At 42.2% G+C, this 22,918-nt stretch overlaps 1 protein-coding gene across 2 annotated transcripts; it reads left to right on the forward strand.

Annotated features, from left to right (window-relative positions):
* The first annotated feature begins 2,334 nt into the window (after positions 1-2,334).
* Positions 2,335-3,513, forward strand: LOC147453652 (uncharacterized). 2 transcript variants are annotated; one of them, XM_086517173.1, is made up of 4 exons: positions 2,335-2,491; positions 2,654-2,838; positions 2,935-3,248; positions 3,321-3,513. In XM_086517173.1, the coding sequence occupies exons 2-4, from the start codon at positions 2,664-2,666 to the stop codon at positions 3,339-3,341; spliced, it is 510 nt and encodes a 169-aa protein (XP_086373299.1). In that variant the 5' UTR covers positions 2,335-2,491; positions 2,654-2,663; the 3' UTR covers positions 3,342-3,513. The 2 variants fall into 2 exon arrangements, with proteins under 2 accessions (XP_086373299.1, XP_086373300.1); XM_086517174.1 differs by having other exon boundaries at positions 2,463-2,569.
* Positions 3,514-22,918: the final 19,405 nt, after the last annotated feature.

Here is a 22,918-nt window from a genome sequence, read left to right on the forward strand (position 1 = left end):
GTGAATTAAATCCCCATTGGACCGTTCCCCATTCTGACCAATAGGAATTAAGTAGCCCATTGGGCTGCTCAATTCCTATTGGACCCCTTCTCAGGCCGTCCAATAATCATCCAGGAGACTTAATTTTCATTGGTTCTTTTTATTAAGTGTTTTAAAATTAATTAGGCTAAATTTACTCTAGCCTAATTCTCATTGGTCCACATCAAGGGTCATCCAATAGGAATTGAGCACATTTTGGGAGCAACTAGCTTAGGCATCTGACATGTGTCCTTCATTCCCTTTGTGTAAAGGGGGCTTGTGTGTGTGTGTGTGTGTGTGGCTTTCTCTCTCATCCCCTACCTTTAGGGCTCGCCCCCTCATGTGTAGGGATGTGTGTTGATTTTGGAGAGCACACAAACCACCCAATTCATCCTAAGCTTTAACCCTTTGGACACAACCTTTGAATTTTGGAACTTTAGCATTTTGGAAGTCTTAATGGGCTGAACCTTAGGGTCTTTTTAGCCCATTGTTGCACATGGCTCTTTTGCAGATGCCCCCCCCCCTTTGGATCCCTATTTTCCCTCCTTTGGATCCCTACTGTGGCCGGTCTGCTAGCTTAACCAATATTCTAGCTTTTTCTCCCCTGGCACTTCCCCATATTAAATGATCAGTTTAACATGAGAAAATCATTTAGGAGAATTAGATATTGATTATTATGACATTCCCCCTCATGTAGAGCTCGCCCCCTCCTTGTAGGGATTGAATCTTTGACTTTTTGACACCTCAAGCCCCTCATGCATAGGCACAGTTCCCACCACAAGCTTGGCTCATAAGCTCTTTAAGCTTGGGCTGGGTTCTCACCTCAAGTGCAACCCTAACATCTCAAGCATGTCAAGCACCTCAAGCATCTCAATAATTAAGCACCTCAAGCATCTCAAGCACCTCAATCATCAAGCACCTCAAGCACCTTAGTCATTAAGCATGACAAGCAGGACAAGCACCTCGAGCTAGGTCGGGTTCTCGCGCCTCAAGCTCAGCCCTAGCTTACCTAAGGTCAAAGGACTTTTACACACATTATTGGAGGTCTTCAATGAAGCTAACCCTAAGGTCTTATGCTCCATTTGTTAGCCTTGCTCTTTGATAGACCATCTCTCATTTGGGTCTCTTTACCATTGGCCCCGTGTTGAGATAGATCTATAAGCACATGTCTATATCTTAACACTTGTTCCTGTTTATTCTCCCACATTAAGTGATCAATTTAATATGAGAAAATCATTTGGGTTGGTTAGATATTAGATATTAGATTTTATGACAGGTAAAGAAGAAGGCTCCAAGGCGAGAGGGAAGGAGGTGAGCCTAGGCAAGAAAGAGTGGGGAGATCAGCAAAGAGAATATTGCAAAGAAATTAATGAATTTATTTTCTCGAAGCTAGTAGGGGGTACCCAATCATGAAAATTCAAAAAATGGGTCATTAAAGTTATAAGAGGGAAAGGGAAGGGCGAGAGATTGAGAAGCAAGAGGGGAGGCCACATGCATGCCACGTCTCTCTCTCTCTCTCTCTCTCTCTCTCTCTCTCTCTCTCTCTATTATGGGAGGTCGGCGTCTACAGGGATTCTTCCCCCTCTCTCCGATGACACCTCTCGAGAGCAATCTGCAGGAGCGAGGGCATCTCACAGCTCTCTCTCTCTCTCTCTCTCTCTCTCTCTCTCTCTCTCTCTCGTCGCGCAATGTACCCAGTATGTCTGGCCGTTTGTATTGCAGAGCCATAAGTTAGCTCGGGTAGAGGGGAGAAGGGGTATGTCTGGTCGTTTTAGCTGCTCAGGTAGACGCTTATGCAGGCGCATGGGCCACAAAGCAGGCGGTTCTCTTGTGGCGCAGGTGCAAAGGCCATGAGGAAATAAAGGAGGAGCACATGGTGAGATAATAAAGTGAGAAAGAAAGAATAACACAGTGGGAAAGGGAAAGAACTGATAACTTACTAAGTATATTTTTCTCTCTCCTCTTCTTCCGTTACATCTATATGTATTTATATGTATTCTATAACGGCAGTGAGAGTGCTCTTTACATGTGTCGAGAGCTGCGAGCTGAAGGCTACAGTCCAAAAGTTTGCACGCACGATAAAGAGGGAGAGAGAAAGAAAGAGAGAGAGGCCACCGAAGGCGGCCGGCTGTACTAGGAAGGGAAGAGAGAGAGAGAGAGAGAGAGAGAGAGAGAGAGAGGTGCCCTCTTTATGATCTAAACTCTGTCATGCTTTCCGAGTATATACGCTTACCGAAAAAAAACAAGTCATCTGTCTCTCTCACTCTCTGGTCTTATCGGGAGGAAAAAAAGTACTCTCTCTCTCTCTCTCACGACGTGTCAACTAGGGAGGGGGGTTTCCTTTCAGGTAAAAGCTTGGGCTTCCATTTCTGCGCCGCCGTGTGCTCTTGCTTATCCCATAACCATCATCCTCCCGGACACATTCTATATTCTCATCTTGGACCCTGATTACCCTTGGCGCAGGCTATCGAAGGTTGAATTACTTTTGCGTGCTGCATGCATTTATGATTGGCAAACACTGTCAATGCTTCCATGGAATCAATCAAAACCAGTATTTCAATCAGTTCTTCTCCACGAATACTGTAGTTTGTTGAAGATAATTAGGCAGCTTCAGTTTGTTATTCTGTGTATACAGGACTTAATTAATGGCCTCGCTTCTTGGAAAACTGGTGGGCCCTCTGAAGGGCGAAGATGAGCTCCCTGCTGACTATGCTGGTGGCTTGCCGGCACAAGATGCAAGTAAAGAGTCAGCTGATATCATCGATGAATACGACAAAGGCGGCGGCGGCGACGACAGTGGCTACAAGACCATTGTTGAAGGCAAGAATGTACATTTTTAATAATTACCGTAGACCTGTGCTCTAAACCCTCATGTTGTTAGCTAGATTGTTCATGACTCACTACCGAATGGCACAGGCACAGGGGCTGGGTATGGAGAGTTAAAGGAGTACATGGATGAGCCGGCCGCAGATACGATAGAGAAGCATGCAGTGGGGGAGCACTCGGAGGAGAAGCACGAGGTTGGAAGCGCCTCGTTCAGCAGCGATTCAAGTGGTGCAGCTGTGGAGGGGAAGCACCATCATGACAAGGAGGGTAAGCACCATACAGGAGCCATATCAAAGATAAAGCACAAGGTGAAAGAAGGGCTAGCCAAAGTGCGCAGAAAGAAGAATCATCATGGTGAGGCACACAGCGGCACAAGTAGCGAGGACGAGACCGGGCTGCATGCGGTAAGCCTCTCTCTCTCTCTCTCTCTCTCTCTCTCTCTGAGCATGCCTAACTTGCTTACAATGTTGTTGCAGGAGAAAGGGCAGCACACATGATTTACACGTTTGAGCCATTTTGTGCTATTGGAATGCAGTAGTAGGCTGATTTGCACGTTTTCTTGTTTGTGTGTTGGCTTCCAATTTGATGTATATCGTTGCTTCTCCTTTCACACATTGTATTGCAGATGCAGAATCCATATATATTTCTCTGAACGGTCGCATTAAGTGTTTCTCGTGTTTGTCATTAAGTGGCACGAGTACTGCCGGCCGCCTTTGGCGGCCTCTCTCTCTCTCTCTCTCTCTCTCTCTTCCGCTCCCTTTCATCTCACTTGGCGTTCAGCCTTCATCTCGCAGAGAGAGACACGTGTAAAGGGTTATGTACTCCGCCATACTATGTTAGTAGATTCAATGTTTCTTGTGCTTTTCTAACTTCACATAGATATGGTCATTGGCCCTTAAAGTGTATTCTTTTAAGGACAAGAAATGAAAATACCCGGCCAGTAATCCAATTACACCCAAATGTTTTCTGCGCTCATACAATTTCCCCATGTTTTGATGGAAAATATTCCCCACTAGTTTGGAGGGTCACCTTGAAGGAAACCAGCTCACTACAAACTTGAAGATTTCCCATGCTCTCCCTTTCTTCCAATCGGTTCCTAGAAGAATTTTTTTGGTAATGTTACATTTTAGTAGGCCATGCTTTCATATGTCAATTTTTTGCCAGTCTACTAAAGTCTGGGCCGTGGATCCCCTCACCACCCCTCATTGAACGCGTTGTGTTATTTAGTCCCAAGGGGCGAGGGGGTAGCAATACAAAAGATATCTTAAGAGTACTGTGTTTGTCTGGTTTGGTTAGGTAGGTTTCACACGAAGCAACAACAATGGTAGGGTTTTTGCTAGTGCAAGAAAATACGTCTTCTATTTGAAAGGTGAATGTGCATTGCGAAGTAGGGGGGGTTGGGTCGAGCTAACTTGGCCAAAATTGTCAAAGTTTGGCTCTTTGGGACTTCGTTTCAGAGAGCAAACAATTTACCAAGATGTCAACTTAACTTTGCCAAACCTTGTGTGAGTGCTTTTAACAAATGTTAGGTTTCAAGTCCATTTGGCGTCTTGTGTGGGAACATCTCTATAGCATGCAGGTATACCCACTTCAGTGGAGTTTTTTTTGCATGGCAAGATTACCCTATATATGTAGGTTTTTAATCAGTTAAAGCATAGCGTTGTGTTCTCTCTGCACTTTCCCTACATGCTCCTCGCCATTGCTCCACGTCCTCACCCTCCCTAGCCTCGAACCCTTCATGTGGTATCAGAGCTTAGGAGTTTAGCATCCAAGACCATGGCTCAAAAAGCTCTATGGGAACAGTTGTAGAGGAGATGCTTCAGCGACCAGTGTGGATTCAGTCATAGCAACCATCAACCCGCTCATCATGGCCAAGGCATCTTTTTTTGACATTGGATGTGGTAGCGTCGCTTCTACAGCTCGGTGTAAGCCCATCAAGCTCGGCGCTGTTCATTGTTGCTCGCTTTGAGAAAAAATAATTGCCAATTTTCTATATTTTCACATTAGGCCTTGTCATTTTAAGCCTTGGTTGGAGGGTCTTCACACCCCTCTTCATCAGTCAAGATTGTGAAACCGGTTTAGGAGCATCGTGAAATGTCAAGGGGGCCGTGGCAATGACGGAGCAGCTAAAAACGCCTTGACAAAGTTGGTCTAGTATCAAGTGGTGTATATCTTGCGTTCCAAAAAGCTGCGACAGAGAGTCTTAGCATATTTAGATGTTGGGCTAGAGTACGGAACCCTTCTTGCACTCGGGTAGCAAGCTCAACGAGCAACAAGATTATCTAGATTATCCAAAGCCCCATGAGCCCACTATGTAAAAATTGCAACTAGCACGTGCAAACAAGAGGCATTTAAATAATCCCTTACCAGTCTCTCACTAGTATATTATATGTACCCCTTGTGTATGCATTTTGTATTAAAAAAAATCCCTTACGTATGAAAATAATTATTTTTTGAATTAAATAATCATTTACGTAAGGACATTTTTCTATAAATGTTACTAATTATAAATTCCTTATTTTGTTCGCACATGTTATCTTACATATTCCCTAGTAGACTCCCCGAGTCCAAAGCTCTCATTGTCGCGCTTCTTGAGGATTCCAAAATGGCATCAAAAGTGGATAAAATCAACAGATCTGGCTTTCACACTTGGCAAATAAAGGGAAAAGGTTATTTGATGTGGAAAATTTTGTGAAGTGAAAACGCTTCTCAACGGACAAGGCAAGCACATCAGCTGCAGTTACCACCAAGGCATTATCTATAGAGCAACAATACAAGGACGAGCAACCATTAGGTATTATTCTAACGTCTTTGGAAGACAGACTTTTCATTATTTAAATGTTATCAATTCTTCTAGTGATGCCTGGATAGAGCTAGAAAATCTTTGTTGCTAAAGCTAAATACTCTATGATGAGTCTAAAAATGAATTTATACTCTTACTATGCGTGTCGACAAAAACGTAACATCTTTAGCTAACAAACTACTGAAGAGTATCTTAACTTGTGTATGTCAAAACCCCAGTTACACCAAATGAAGAGCTCATAGATTTTTGTTAAAAAGCTTACCCGATGAATTCCATCAAATTGTCACTCTTTTAAAAAAGTGAGATCCACTATCTGCATCGGATGGTATCATTAATTCCTTACAGGAGGAAGAAAAACGACTCCTCGCTCTTTTATTATTTTAGTGCATTTGCAATATCTCCTACCAGTTCTTCTGATATTCCCAATGTGTGCAGTTGTAATTGTGCTCCTACCTCAACTTCATCTAGACCATCCACTAGTACCAGACCTTGTGCCATTCGCGGGTGAAACAATCATTAGACAAGAGACCCTTTCAAAAAGAATCCTTGTACTCAATGTGGTAAGACAAATCACCCATCAAATAAGTGCTTCAAAATGAATAAAAATCAGATTCATGTGGTTTGGTGATACAGAATCCCATTTACTTTCTGTTGACAGTGATATTCTTTAGATCAACTTCTTAATCAAAAATAAATTGTACGTGTTAAGACACTTCCACACATTCAAAGTGGTAAGACCTCCCAAAAAGATATCAGTTTCTATTCAAGTCCTCCTTTTTGTAAAAAAATTCTCGAGTTTATTGGGTAAATCCAAACCCAAGGTTTGGAAGTCAACCAAAAACTCCATTTATTGGTAGCTAAATTTTGACATGCACCCTATGTGTTTGAGAAGGGGGTGGGGGATTCATTTCCATAGTACAAGGTTATGGGTGTACCAAAACCCTTGGTTGTGAGAGAACCTAAAACTCACGGTTGACGAGAACTCTCCGAGTACACCAAAAACTCGAAGCATCATGAGAATGATTTGTTCTTGAGGTTGCAAGCCCATTTGGTGCCTATGTGGGAACATCTCTGTAGCATGCAGGCAGACTCAATTTAGTGGAGTATTTTGCATGGCAAGATTACCTTATGTATGTAAGGTTTTTAATCAATCAAAGCATAGCATTGTGTTTTTACATGTCGAAGGATTCTACTTTTCTCTCTACACTTTCTCTACACGCTCCTCCTCTCGCCATGGGTCCACGCCTTCACCCTCCCTAGCCTCGCATCCTTCAACAAAGCCCTCAATTAACCATTTGAAACTTGTAATGCTTGCAGGTTGGCATTTAGACACCTATTTGTTTGCATAGAGCACATTGTCGACAAATGTCATGGAGCACCTAATGTGGAAAGTATACCGAGTGTCGGCAAATGTCATGGGAGTACCAAGTGGAAGTATAGAATTCTCAACCCTTGCTAAAAGAATATGCCATTGCACAAGACGCCCCCCCCCCCCTCTCCCCCCACAAACCCACTTTCTTTCTCTCTTGGGCACTCTGACTCGTTCCTTATGGATTCTCGTGTTACTTATACAATGATATATCATTCAACCACAATGGCAAGATTGAAATCATTCATTAATAAGACCCATTATATTGTGACGTGCATGGGGGGGGGGGGGGGGGGGGGGGGGGGGGGTGCATCCAAAAGGGCTTGTTGTGATCATGATCATTCAATCAACAAAATTCGTGAAAGAAAAGACTACACACACAATGAAAAGTGTGAGGATGACATAATGTTTTCTAGTAGCTTTTGAATATTCCATTGGCAAAAGGCACCTTTGTAGAGTGCTAGCTACCTTTGTAGAGTGCTAGCTGCAACAACTCCTTTTGCACTACCTTATAGATTAGAAATCTGACCATGGATAGTTGTAACTCTGCTATGATTGGGTCTGGCTGAAAGCATGCAATGGTGGTACAAAAAAAGGATCTTTTTTCTTTGTACCTAGTTGGTACTTCTACAAAAGCAAAAGGTTGTTTTGGAGGGAACCGTTTTCGGCCGCTAAAATTAAATGTTGTAGAAGGGAAGCTAGTAAAAATAAAAAATCCAATGAACACTCCCTTTGAAGATACATCGTGGGTGGGGCCAATGATGGATTGGATTTTTTGCATGTTTGAACTCGTGTGACGTAGCGTGTGTGTCCTGCGTAGTACCAGTGGCTTTTCGTAGTGGTTCTCGACTGCGCAACGCTGTCACAAAGGTCTCAAACATCACCTTCAGGATTCCCCTATGCAGCTCCCGCGCCACAATGAGGATGCCCGCGAGGAAGTCTGCTGCTGCCAAGGGTTCACCCGACAAAGGCAAGAAGCCCAGGACAATGGATGCAACCTCCCCCCTCAAAGGCACAAAGTCTCCCCGAAGCATCAACACACCGAACACGAGGGCTAGCAAGGGGAGCATTTCTGTGGAGAAATTAGGAAAGTCTGCAACACCTTTTACGGAGGACAAGAATCCGTCTTCAAATAAAACAAGAGGTTGGTGTTTGTACGCTATCATGTCCTGTTAACAGAATTTGATTTTGTTTCATGAGAGGTAGCTATGTCAAAGGTTGTAAGGTCATTGAATGCAAGTTTATGTACTGTTTTTTGCTCAAGAGCCTTGCATTATGCATTCATGAAAGCATATGTGCCTTGAACCGAACACAATTTCATGAAAAAATTCAACAATTGCACGAATGTATTCTTTCATCTATGCATTGCATGTAAGTCAATGTTTTGTTTCTTGCTCAGGAGCTTTGCATTGCTATCCTTTTTTTGCATTGCATGCATTCATGATTCAAGCATATATGCGTTCAGTGGAACACAATCTCATGAGATTTTTCAACAATTGTGAATGTATTGTTCCATCTATGCATCTATGCAGAAGGGTCTTCTTGTATCCCTATTATCATACCTGTAGGATAAGAGGCTTTACTAAGAAAATGAGGAAGTTTAGAGTACAAAATATGGTATTGTACGTTACCAAATTTGGTATTTTACAGTACCAAATTTGGTACTGTACAATGATATCTCTGTATAGCCTCAAATTTGGTCAATACCAAATTGTGCATTGGGAAGAACATCTGTGTGACCAAAGGGCTGTTTAGGGTGTAGCGTTTAGTTTGACATTGCTGAAATGTTGCCAATAGAAGGTCTTAGGAAGCATCCTTAGGTATTTTGGATTGGTGGATGGAGGGAATGTCTAACATTTGAGCTTTGTGTTTCCACATTGCAGGCAAAAACAAAATGGAAGAATACCCTATTTTGACCAAGTTATGTTATACAGCCGAGGAGCTTCACAAAGAGTATGGTCTCAGCATGGAGGGGGTGCTTGCAAAGGATCTTAGGGATGAAGACCTCCCTCATGACGAGTGGATGATGGTGTTCACGCAAAGCTACCAGAATAATGCAAAGATCTACTTGAATCATGTGCACCCAAGACTCCTTGAAGATTGCAGGTTCCTCTTCCACAAGGTATATCAAGCCCCTCCATCTTGTGGGGAAATCACTGCAAAGTTTGCACGCTGCTATGCTTTTGAGAGATTCCATGTGGCAACAAAGGACTCTTGCACCATAAAGTCGCATGGGTGAGGTTTGGAGAGGCAGTATTGAACATGTGTGTCAGCCACCGCCGGGGAGGGTTGGAGCAGAAGGTTGAAACTTGGCGAAGGGCAAACGGTGCCTCCCACGACGGTTTAGGGTCATCTGTTAAGAAGCCCCACCTTACACAAAGTGGTGGTAACCTATGTACAGAGTTAGATCCACCACAACTTCACATAGAGTTTCCTGATTATGTTACAGAATTAGAAAGTATTCTTGAGAGAGTGCCTAAGAAAAGTGCATCTGCATCGGACAGGTTGAAAGAGCTGAAAGCATCTCTGCAGCAGAACAAGGAAACATTGTTGAGAGCCGAGGGTTCCAATGCTTTTGTGAAGCAGAGAAGGATGACATAGAGCACTATGAAGTGCATCTTGCAAAACTAAAGCAAGGAAAACCCTTTCAATGATGAGGACCTCAAAGAGGTTGAGGCTGATCTAGGAGCCAATCGACGCATGCTTCACCGACTTGGAAACAGTGAGGACATGTTGAAGCTAGAGAAGGAGGTTCATCTACAACAAGTAATTTCTACCGTGTCTTAAGAAAGTGGTTTTGGTAGTGCATGAGCTTTTTAGTATCTATAAATGCCGCTTTGCTAGTTTGACAGAGTTTGGTGGTTTTGCTTCTGTACGGCACTTGCATATTCTAGGTAGATTGCTAGGTCCAAGTGGATTTTTTGCATTTTCTCTATGTTATTTTGCTGCGTTTTGTCCATATTGGTATCTTTTGGGTTTATTTAGATATACTTTCTTGTTTTGGTATCTTCTATCATGTTGTTTTTAGTAGTTTGGTAGTTTTGGTAGTTGTGGTTGTGTTGCTAGTACCACTAAATCCTTACAGGTAGCTTTTGGTAGTTTTTGGTAATGCTTTGGTAGTTTCTGGAGTGGATCTAACAATGTTCTTTTGGTAGCTTTGGTTGCTTTTGGGTAGTTTATTGGTGGAATCGGTGTATTTTTAATGCTTTTGGTACTAACTGGTAGCATTTGGTACTATTCTGGCACTCCCTTTGGTAGTTTATGGTTCTTTTGTAATGACACTACTTTGAATGTATTGGAAGCAGACCATTTGGAAGCAGTTTAAAAAAAAGCAGATGACCATTTGGTCATTTGCCTTTGTTTTCTTATACATTTAATAAATAGAAAAACAACAATTTCATTGCATAAAAACTTTGGACCAAAATCAAATGTTTAATTATATTGGAGAAACTGTTCATTACAAAATTGCCCAAATAGGCGATGCATGGCGGCTATACAACTGTGGCCAAAAGAAGACTTTGGGCCAAAATCAAGTGTTTAATTATATTGGATATTACAAAATTTCCCAAATAGGCGATACATGGGGGCTATACAACTGTGGCCAAAAGAAGACGGGCCCAAAAACACTTGGAGGATTGAGCTACTCGGATCCTGGGACCTCTCGAGGGACTCCTTGACTCTGGAAAAGAAAAAAACAACAAAACCTTTAATTAATACAAATGGATACATAATTTTTCATGCACTCATTTAAAAAAAAAAATCACACTTACAGGCTGTAGAGTAAGACATGCATTTTCAAATTCTTCGCGAGCAATCGATTTTGTTGTTTTCATACAGCCAGCACCATGTCTGATATTCGGAGTGGCTCTCTCTGTATCTCTAGATCTCTCGGCTTGGGTGGGTCATAGTAATATTTTGCTGTATATCAATTATAAAATATCACAAACCTAACCTTATTATAACAAATTAAATCAATTCAAATGAAAATACGCGCACTCACAAATTTATCTTTCCATGCTGCTTTTCCGCCCGAGCCGTAATGCGTGGGTGTTTGCTGCACCCTCGCCTCCACCTGTCGAGTGTGCGCCCTAGCACCTGCCGCTCTCTCGTCCTCCAGCTCACCTTGAGCTTTCTCCCACTCCTCGTCGTGAACATTTCCAGGGTGTTAGTTGTGACCCTCAGATTCAAATGTTCGCTTTGCTGCCCTCCACACACTGGACTTCTTATTTTTTCAAGAAATTCTTGACGTACTCCTCGAGCCACTGCCTGGAGAACTCTTCTACTTCTGGATTAGGGAACCGCATGAGAAATGTCGTGTGAATGTACGTCAAGTCGGCTGGGTCCTGATCTTTGAAAGATTTAAAGCAATCTTGGTATGTCGAGTGGATCAGCTGGTTAAGGTGCCCTCGAAATGTCCTCCCCAAAGAGGAACCTAGATCCACCTCCCCCCCTCGATGTATATAATAGTAGTAGCCACGAGCGTCCGAGGCGGGCGCATCACGGTCCTCATCCTCATGTGGAGCTCCAAGGGGTGAGCGAGGAGATCGGGGTGTAGGAGGAGGTGAATCTGTAGCACTGCCCCCTCCACCACCAAAGCAACACGAGCCACTACCTTGACGAGAGCGTGAGCCACCACTACGGGAAGAGCGCTGGCCACCCGAAGAGCGCTGGCCCGAGCCCGCCGAACCGCTGGGTGGTGTAGGCGACGGATAACTAGACGGTGCGGGCTTGGATCGCTGCGAATGCAAGGTGGAGGGAGCTGCGGGTGACGGGAAAGTCGAGGATAAGGTGGAGGGAGGCCCACTGGGAGGCACACTCTGCACGATCGGAGTGCCGGTGCCTGGTGTCGCAAGCGGTGAGAGCCCATAGGCAGCCAGCTGTGCTGGTGTGTACTGCCCACGAAGACTCTGCTGCGAGGATAGCCACTCTGCCTGGGCGCGGTATGCCCTCTCGAGGTTGGGGTCGTGTACTACATCTCGAAACCATCGAAAGCCGAAGGTGGATTGTGACTGGTGGGAGGAAGACTGCGAGTAGTAAGCATCACAAGCGTCCTTGTAAGAGAGGCCCTCGGTGAGAAAGTCCTCTATGGATCGATAGCCGGGCATGGAAGAGAATGCCATATCCTACAATTGCACAGTTCTATCCTTGTTAGCCAAGTTCACCTATTGCTCCATCTTGTTGAGGAGATAGCCATTTGTGGTGTGGTTCACTCCAGGTGGATGTTCTTTCTTGAGAGGTTCCTAAAGACCTTGAAAGACTTTGTAAGGCTACGATCACAACCAGAGGTATTCATCGATCTTAAGCTTTAAACCTTATTAAGATTGGATTGTATTCACAATGCTTTTTATTGGTTACTTTAATCACTAATGGTTTCATGTGTTTAGGCAAGCATGGCAAAGGGTTGGATTGTACAAGAGGCTTTTGTGTATGTCTCTCAATATCTTTTCACAATAGACCCATCATTGCCTCGTTTAAAGACGGAGGAAGAGGATCCAAAAAAACACGCAAACATTCCAAGTGGGAAAGGCTCTCTCTTGATTTTGGATAGGGAATTTCAAGCCATAGTCAACAACCATTGTCTACTCAATGCTCCCATCATGGACAAATGGGTGGATATGTATATGGAGGTGCGTACAACGAGAGAAAGGGAGAGGGGAGCATGGAAGAGGTCGCATGGCGGTAGGCGAGCACCTCCCTTTCCTAAAGAGCTTTCCAAATACCCTGATCTAATTCCAGTTGGGTGGATACACAATGCCATGACCAAGGCCAAGGCACAAGGAGAACAAATAAGCACTAAAGAATGGGAGTACGCACAAGGATGTCTACCAAGGGTAATATACTCAATGGGTTTAGTGTGTGTGTGTGTGTGGGTGTGTGTGTGTGTATGTGTGTCATCTCTCTCTCTCTCTCTCTCTCTCTCTCTCTCTCTCTTTCTCATCTATCTTGATTGGTTTTTGCAGGCCTTCACATTCAACTCTATGTGGTCCGAAGGACGTCATTTTCAAACCCGCAAGATAGATGAGCGTCGAATCATTCACGATAGTGGAGTTATGGGCAACTTTGACACGACAACACAAGAGGTGAGGGAATGTGGAACAATAGAGAGGATAATCAAAGTGGATTTTAGAACATTTCACAAATATCTCTTTGACTGCCGATGATTTGCGGGTGAGGTTAAGAGACATGAGAATGGGCTCTATATGGTAGACTCCGGGCAATTTCATCACGGGAAGACCGACAACTTGGTGCAACCTAGTAGTTGTGAGTAGGTAAAGTCCATGTGCAACTCACTAAAACATTATATGATACATATAAAACTACATTCATGTTGTTGTTTGCTCTATGACCTACAGGTGTTTTATGTGCCTTGTATGTATCAAAAACGACTTTGGTATGTTATTCCAGTCACACCACGGAGCAGATCTATCGTTGAAGATACGAACATAGAGACTTTGGCATATCCCACCATACCATCTCAAGAAGACGCCAATGACGATGATGCAGTTGAGGTCGAGGAGAACCAACCATTCCCAATAACCAACCATTGTAATTATTAGGACGAGGATGGAGAGGATGACGATGATTCAATAGGAGAGGCTTTAGAGGATGAATCAATAGATTTATTTGTTGATTTAGCTACCACGGGGTTGGACATGGATGTAAGCACTTGTAGAGATCTCTTGGAGGATGAAAATTAATAAATATCTTTTGGATTTTGTCTTCTTTCTCTACTTATGCTGTACAAAAGGGCTATTTGTTTATGAACGCAAGAATACAATTTTGATCATTGTTCGCTTGCCATTTCCATATGAATGCATAGTTGACATAAGATTTTGGAAACAAAATATTTTTGTTTATAGAATCTCATGGAGTACAAATGAGTAGAGTAGGAGAATCATACCAATAGATGAGGCAAGCAAAGAGAAGAGAGATACTAAAAATCCCAATGAGAATGGGATTTCTTACACTCCATGCAAAAAGGGGGTGACAATACAATTTTGATCATCGTTCGCTTGCCATTTCCATATGAATGCATAGTTGACATAAGATTTTGAGGTGGAAACAAAATATTTTTTGATATAGAATCTCATGGAGTACAAATGAGTAGAGTAGGAGAATCATACCAATAGATGAGGCAAGCAAAGAGAAGAGAGGTACTAAAAATCCCAATGAGAATGGGATTTCTTACACTCCATGCAAAAAGGGGGTACCAATTTCTGAAAAGTAACAAAATAGAATAGGATTTATAAAGGGAAAAATGGGAGAGGAATGGGCCGCATGGATTCTTTTTCTATTGCGGTAATATGGGCGGCTATATATGCGGTAATAATTGCGATAATGCTCGCAGAAAAAATCGGAAAACGCGACAGCGGAGCTGCAGCATACAATCTCTCTCTTTCTTGAAGCTCTCTCTCTCTCCTCTTATGCGATAATGCTGTGCGGTAACAACAGCATTCTCCCATAGTGTTAGGGTAGCTTCTTACAATGCTTTTTTTGGTGGGTGTTAGGATTTTTGGTACTAATTGGTAGCTCATGGTTATAATTTGGTACTAATTGGTAGCTCATGGTTATGATTTGGTACTAATTGGTAGGTTCTGGTTATGATTTTTGGTACTAGTTGGTAGCTCATGGTAATGATTTGGTACTAATTGGTAGCTCATGGTTATGATTCGGTATTAATTGGTAACTCATGGTAATGATTGGGTACTAATTGGTAGCTCATGGTTATGATTCGGTACTAATTGGTAGCTCTTGGTTATGATTTGGTACTAATTTTGGTAGTTTACGGTTGTCTTCTTGCATTGATGACCTTATAGTTTTTGGTACTAATTGGTAGTATGATGGCTTTGGTACTGTCTATTAGGTACTGATAGTAGTATGATGGCTTTGGTATTGTCTACTAGTTTTTGGTACTAATTGGTGATGGCCTTGGTATTTTCAACTAGTTTTTGGTAGTAACTAGTAGTATAATGGCCTTGGTATTGTCTGCTATTGTTTGGTACTAATTGGTAGTATGATGGCCTTGGTACTGTCTGCTACATTTTGGTACTAATTGGTAGCATGATGCCTTTGGTACTGTCTGCTAGCTTTTGGGTTCTAATTTGGGATTGTTTGTATTGCTGCTGGTTGACAACATGTTGAGTATGATGTGATGGAGGCAACATGGAAGGAAGCACAAGGCCATGTTCTATTTGTGAAGCAGATGATTGCCGATGTTCAGTGCGGGAAGATATTTATGTTATATCCTAGGCCCCAGGTTGTTGATTCGGGGGAGATGATCCATGTGTTTGGAATGTGTGTTGCATGTGGTGAGCTCTTGGAGTCTGCAAGATTTGTAGGAACCTTTATGCTTGAGTGTTGACATCAGTATCACCCCCTTTTCTTTAGTGCTTTGCTACTAGGTAGAGATCATTGTGCCAAACCTGGTTGTAACATGGCGATCCCTGAGGTGGCAAAGTCTTGGGTCGGTGGGCATCGTGGTGTGAACAGTAAGTATGTGTGTGTTCTGCAATATGCTTACCTGTACTGAATGTGAGGTTGTTTGTAAGTAAGTGCTGTCTTTCTCTGTTTTTGTAGAGGAAGAGGATGCTGCAACGGCTGGGCCCGGTGGGAAAAATGGACAAGCAGTCAAGGATGGACCAGATGCTGCAAAATCTTCTGCAAGTCATGCATGAGAGGAGGATGAGGATACTACACTGATAAGGGATGTTCTTCGGGATTTAAAGCATGGTGGTGTGGAAGGAAAAGGGACCTTGAAGGGACAACATTGTGATACCATGCGGGACAGCGAAGAAAACGGTGACTGTGAGGACAAAGATGCTAAAAGGAATAAAGACAATTTTGGAGGTAAAGTGCCTCACATACTGGAACTGGATGGTGCAGGGGGAAGAGGTTGCTATGGGGGAGGAGGACAAGGAAGGGGTTGAGAGGGAGACCAAGAGAGGGGTGGAAGCCAAGGATGACAAATGTGCAGAGGATGCCAAGAAAGGGGATGACGGGGAGGCCACGAAGGGGGAAGAGGTAGAAAAGGAAAAGGCAGGCAATGTGATGAAGGGGGATGGGCCCGAGGATGCCAAGAAGGAAGTGGTAGTGGAGGATGCAAAGTGGACAGTACTGACGGGAGTGCGGATCCTGAAGCTGAAGATGCTGTGAAAAAGATTTCAGGTGATTCCACTGATTCGGTGACCCTGTCGGAGCTTTTTAGTCTGCAAAGAAAGAAGCGCAACCGCACCCGTGACCAGTTTTCTCGTGCATGCAAGTTGTAGCCCTTCTCATGTGCTTATGTATTTTGCACAATGTGCTTTTCATTCTACCAATACAATCAAATTTTGGCCTTTGTCTTTCATCAGTTGTGTTCCAATGTAACTGTTCACTATGGTACAATACAATTTTCCAATGTTACTGCTCACTATCATACATTGCACTTTTCCAATGTTACACTGCTACAGTGCAATACAGTACCCAATTTGGTAATGTATAGTACCAGATTTGGTATTGTATAGTAAATGCAGTTTTTCAATGTTACACTGCAGTTTGGTATAATGCAGTTTTTCGATGTTACACTTCTATTGTGCAATATTGTACCACAATATGATATTGTATAGTACAAAGCAATTTTCCAATGTTACACTTCTAATGTGCAATATTGTACCACAATATGATATTGTATAGTACCCAATTTGGTACTATATAGTATCAACTTTGGTACAATACAATATCAAATTCTGTACAATACAGTATCAAATTTTGTACTTCTTATGTCATAGTGGTGCTCTGTTTTTTATATAATGTTTGCATTGTATATTTTCCACCACTCATTTGGACTTTTGGTTTGTAGTAAGATCTTGTTGGCAAGATCGGACACAACCAAACACAACACTTGCGGTTGATCTGGCTGCTAAACCTGGCTGGCTGATTGTGCTTGACCTTAATGGGGTCTTATTGACAAGATACACAGAGCTACGAGAAGGCCTTTGGGTTTTGGCGAATGAGCACCAACCACGGATCGTCCATCCCAATAGCTCGTTGGTTTGTTGTGTAAGGCCAGATGCTGATGAGTTCATACAAACTCTTAAGAAGAAAGCCAAGATAATTGTGTGGTCCTCATGTAGAAGGCAAACAATGATAAATATGTTGAATGCTTGCTTCCCCCAGCATGTGAGGCAGAAGTATTTTGCAGGTAACAATGCCTTGTGTGCTTTAGATGTTAAGCTACTCAGACTTCTAACCACCTTTGTGGCATGGCATATATACTATCACAAGAAGACTGTGAGACCTAGCGACAGAGTATGGCGGAGGTGCCGCACGTGCCCGATGTTGTGGCCAAAAATCCTGTTTTTGTGAAGAACCTACGGACAGTGTGGGCAAGGCACCCCCATTTTGATGCTAGAAACACAATACTGGTGGATGATTGCAGATACAAGTCGCTGAAAATCAACTATGAGAATTGTCTTGCCATTAGATCATATGAACCTTTGGTGGTTGAAAAAGATTACCCTTTTTACCTGATGGACCGTATTTTGTCCTGGCTGCAAGGATGGATACACGATCGGTACCCAACATCATACACTCGGAAAAACCCAATCTTTGACACACAAGATGATATCTCTCTATACGTTCCTGATTACTTCATACAGATGGACGGGTACTCTTACAGATTACATTCCCTTGACCTAGGAGATTCCTAAAGTGTTGTACTTGGTGAACTTGTGTATCATGTCACATAAAATCTAATGGAGATTCCTGAACTTAGATACTTGAATCAAATTTGTATCGTGTCATGCACATATATAATGGAAACCCACTTTTTTTGTACACTGTCTTGGAGCTTGAACTGTATTGTCTCTTTTTTGGTGTTGTCCAGTAGTTTCTAGTCTGAAAGCATCTTTTTTAAGATCCTTGACATTGGTGTTTATACAATGGTATCAGTAAGTACCAGTACTGTGTGTATCTGGGTGTTACACATTATCTAACTTGGTACTCACAGTACCAACTTTTGGTACTTCCAAAGTACCAAATTTTCTATTTGGTACTTGAACTGTACTGTCTTTTTTTTGAGTGTGTGTTGTCTAATAGTTTCTAGTCTAAAAGAAACTTTTTTAAGATCCCTGACATTGGTGTTAATACAATGTTATCAGTAGGTACCAATACTATGTATCTGGGTGTTACATAGTACCTGCTTTGGTACTGGTACTCACAATACCAACTATTTGCTCTCTGTTATTGGTACTGTTAAGATTGTGTTACAGTACCTAGTTTCGTAGTCTACAGTACCCTGTTTGGTAGTCTGTAGTACCAACATTGTATGCCAAGGTTTCTTCATCATTAACAAAGATATTCCTTTCAGTATATCATTTTCTCTCTCATACATTTCAGTTATATACTTGTCATTCTCACATATGGCACAAAGATCTCTTTACTCCCCTATTTTTCACATGGTATTAGAGTGAAGGGAAAGTTTTTAGAGACAATGAGTAATTGGAGACCTTTGTGCATACTTGTATTTGGTAGCCTAGGCTTGCAGCTTGGATCCATGGTCTTGGGATTATGCAAATTTGGCTAAAGTACCAAATTTTGGTACTTCTTGTCATTATTTTGGTACTGGTTAGCACCCTTTTGGTACTACTTAGTATTATTTTAGTTTTGGTTAGGGGCAAGTCTTAAGAGACAATTAGTAATTGGAGACCTTGCTGTGCATACTTGTATTTTGGAAGTGAAGGATAGAAAGAGAAATAGTAAACCATGAGGACAAAAAGATATATTCTGACCAAGAGGAAAAGCATGGACTTTCCCACTTAGGGTTTTGGCATTGTGTAACTTCAAGTATCATGGATGCACAATCATCACTATCATCATCATCATATGGCATGCTATTGTATATGTTCTCGTATACTTCAACAGATAACTTGAACTGATTAGGGACTCCAATAGTAGGCTCCATCGGGAAACGTGTGGCCCTTACAAGATGTGAGTAGATCATGACTACAAGTGTCTGATCCAATAAGCTATATGTATCAACTTTTCCTTCGACTTGGCCATAGTAAAAACCTTCAACAACCTTCCCGCCTCTAACAATCTTGTTATGCCGCATATCCTTTTGTGATCTCACCGTCTGGTACAACTCCTTCATGCATTTGATAAGGTAGAAGTCCTCTTTAGTCTCGGCTGCTTTGACTGCAAAGTTATCTCCAATGGACAACATTTCACATAACATTTCAGGGCTTCCTTCATACAATGGCAGGTTAGAAACTTGGCTCATCGGCACAAAATCTGAATATCTGTCATCCTCCCCATCATCCTCTTCATCGTACCTTCCTGTATTTACAGACTCCGGCAGTGGTTTGATGGAAACATATTTTCATTCTTCTATGTGTAGTCTATTTTTTCATCTTCTCCATAGGCCACTCATACATGGATCACAGAAGCATGAAAGAGTTCGAAAGCGCATAGCGCACGGGTTGTTCTTTGAATACCCATCAGTACAATAAAATGAGCGGGAGCCCACTCTGTGTAGTACACCTGTGAGACTGATCTCTTGGCTGAAATGTTGCTTTTAAAAATTTCACCACATCAACCGTACACTTCATAGGCTAGCCATCTGTTTCAATTCCTCATGTGTCAAGGTTCTCTTGATGACTGCCCCTGCCCCATCATGCTCTCCTTTTCCATGCCCGGATGCTGAGAAGTTACGCATCATGTGTCCAATTTATACACAAATGAACCACCAAGCCAATGTTGTGTCAAGGACAGTCCTTTTTGTACCACCATTGCATGCTTTCAGCCGTCTTTGAACTAGCTTTGAGAACTGGAGTAGCTTTGGAACACAAGAATTCCACAAGTTACCTGCAATCTTGCTCCTTAGAAGAAGGGCGTGCCTAGGAGCACACAAGTCCATCGGTGTTGGGACATGAAACTTCATCTTGAAGGGTAGAGCTTGAAATTGTAGAGTTGTCAATTGCATTAATGTTTGTGAAGTTGCCAAAGCTAAGGTAGTCCCTAAGAGACGAGAACATAAGATACCAAAACAAGATTTCCATAAGCAACATAGCAAGATGAGGGCAAGAGCAATTGTTAGGCATAGGAGCCAAATAACAAGTTTAGAAGGACGACAAAGGCCTTTGACCATACCAAAGGATAGTTGCAATAGCCCCTCTCTAAATCTCTCTCTCTCTCTCTCTCTCTCTCTCTCTCTCTCTCTCTCTCTCTCTCTCTCTCTCTCTCTCTCTCTCTCTCTCTCTCTCTCTCTCTCTCTCAAACAACAAAAATTGTTTCTAACTTCCTTTTGCCTCCACCAATGTGACGTGCATGTCACGAGAGAAAATTAGACTAGATTGGGTGTCCCTGGCCCCAGGGTTACATGCCAAGATGATCTACTCCTAGAACTCAACTAGTCCTTCCACACTAGGTGGCCGGACACTACCTTGACAACTACACACCACAATATCCCCGCTCCTCTCCCTTTTTTTTTTCAAGGTCTCCTCTCTCACCACAATCTCTGCATGAGCTTACCATAGCAACCCTCGACTAGCAATCTGTGCACGTTCTTTTGCCAACTAGCCTGCAAACTCGTGAATTTTTTATGCGCCTAGTTGCGGTGTTTCTTAGCCTTTGGTGTTTCTTAGGTTCTGGAGGGACTTCTCTAGAATGGGTAGAATGGAAGATGCAGGCCGGGCCTGAGGTGTGGGGATGATCCTAGAGTGCAAGGGTGGTGGTCAAGTGGGAAGAGTCACATTGTAGCTTGACTAGAACTGAGTCGCATGGTAGGTAGGGATGCAAATTGAGTCGGAGTGCAGTGCACAGCTTGATCGGCTGGAGTAGGCGAGAGGGCTTCATGTGTAGGATGAACGAGAAGGGGCCTACAAACAGTGAGCAATGTGAGAGGTGCCTCTTGTTATTCTTTTGAGGGAGCACGAATATTATGGTGTGTGGCTGGATAGGCCATGATGTGAATGCCTCTCACATAGCTACTTGATGGTAATATAAGGAGTTGCCTACTTATGGAAAAGGCAGACTCATTCAGGTTCTAATCTTAGGCACACCACATTGGTGGAGACATCGCGCGGTTTCTTGATTGGGAGGTAGTTCCTTTAGCTTTCTTAGTTTTTAACTCATCTACTATGGCATTCTCCTTTGACACATGGTAGTGCTCATGCAAGGTGGTGACATAATTGCGCTTCATTTCACTCTCGGGGCGTCCACTAAAAAAATATGTAAGATAGCACTTGCAAAAAAAAAGGGATTCATAATTAGGTGCATTTACAGAAAAATATACTTACATAAAAGATAGTGCATGTTGGGCCAAGAAAACACAAGAGTAAACAGAAAAAATAAGCTCAAATGCATCTGCATTATGCACCACGATGGACTTTGGGATATTTTCCCAAAATCAAGCATAACAAAAAATTAGACCTTCAATATGGATATCTCTGTTGTGATGCAACTACACCAACTTGATGTGCTCCTTGACAAGAGGGCTTGCACCTTTACTGCGATTAAGCATTCATGAACTTTTGCCTAGTAGGTTTTACGGTTTTCTGTGCAAGCCTTGCAACCAACATTCCAATAAAAATTCAACCGGCCTACACAAACTGCCCATTGCCAACTTCTAATTTCTTCTTTTGTCTTAAGATTATTCTTGGGATAATCGTGGGTCCACGATGCTACAATTTGCCTACTATAGCGTGCCTTGATACTAGCACTTTCCATTTCCTATTTGATGCCAAAAGGCATGGTGTTCAAAGATCAAGATCTTTGATTTTAATCTCTTTGCTTTGAAAGCTTTTTCCCTAAATTATTTTGGAATTTATTAACAACTTCTAGAGTAGCATGTCTCTACATAAGAGGCCACCGGGGGAAAATAGGGTTAGCAAGAGTACTAATGAAAGCAAGATCAAGTCCACATAATGTTTTGAAAAAATTGGCAAGTTCAGCACCAGAAGAAGAGAATTGAGCAATATCTTGATTATATTGCAGAGCTAATACAGGTAATTGCAAAATGTGTTGTGAGCGCATAACAACCCCATCAACAGTAGCCAAACTCTTGACCCAATCATTGAAGGAAAGCATATGTAGTATAGAAGACTTCTTGTTAGCAGCTGCCAAGGTAGAGTCATAAATAAGTTGCAAAGCATGCAAATTGCTAATACATTGAAGAACAAGGGAGCTAGCAACAGAAAGAGGTTATGAAGCCAACTCAAGCCCTTGGGAGAGTGATAAGGCCTATAACAAAAGATTGAGATATTGGATTATTTACTTGGGATGAGAGATCTTTTTGCTTTTGGCTTTTCTATCAAGAAAAGGTCTAGTTCTAGGAGGTTTATGTAAGGGTGATCCCTTAAGTATTGCAAAATGTTTTTCATTATCTTTGCGTGTTTCAGAGGGTCATGGATGACCCTCATATGATCATTCAGCTGAAACATGTTTTCCAAAGTATTGCAAAATGTTTTCCATTATCTTTGCGTGTCTTTAAATATGTAGCTGAAACATCAGTTAGAACCAGGGTAAATAAGCATGGATTAACCTGAAACCCTAAAATCGGCAAAGTCAAAGGACCATAATAGCCGTGAGCACAAATCCGACCTATAGTCTAAGATTGACCACCTAACACTAGTCAACCTAAACAAGAATTTAGACTTATACTTATACACAAAAGAACGTAATAGTTCAAAAGACAGCTGGCTTTATACAAAGTACAATGATTAACACAAAAATGACTCAGTGTTTGATTCAGTTTCATACATCATAATGAGAATGAGGTATCATTCTAGTGCTTTGTACAAAACATAGTCAAGCAAAACTGATTCTAAAGTGAAAGAGGCTAGATTCAACAGTGACAAACAATAGCTAAGCCAAAAAGATCTTAAGTAAACATAAAGTCCTCACTTGAATCCATAAAAACAAGA

Source organism: Adiantum capillus-veneris, chromosome 7 (genome assembly GCF_014529385.1).
Source record: "Adiantum capillus-veneris isolate H3 chromosome 7, ASM1452938v2, whole genome shotgun sequence".
In the NCBI taxonomy this organism is placed as follows: Eukaryota; Viridiplantae; Streptophyta; class Polypodiopsida; order Polypodiales; family Pteridaceae; genus Adiantum; species Adiantum capillus-veneris.

Bases quoted from the DNA above. Each gene is read 5' to 3' on its own strand.
- LOC147453652 (XM_086517173.1), top strand. From the start codon at position 2,664: ATGGCCTCGCTTCTTGGAAAACTGGTGGGCCCTCTGAAGGGCGAAGAT. The intron at 2,839-2,934 runs GCAAGAATGTAC...CGAATGGCACAG, and splicing joins CTACAAGACCATTGTTGAAG to GCACAGGGGCTGGGTATGGA. The intron at 3,249-3,320 runs GTAAGCCTCTCT...ATGTTGTTGCAG, and splicing joins ACGAGACCGGGCTGCATGCG to GAGAAAGGGCAGCACACATG.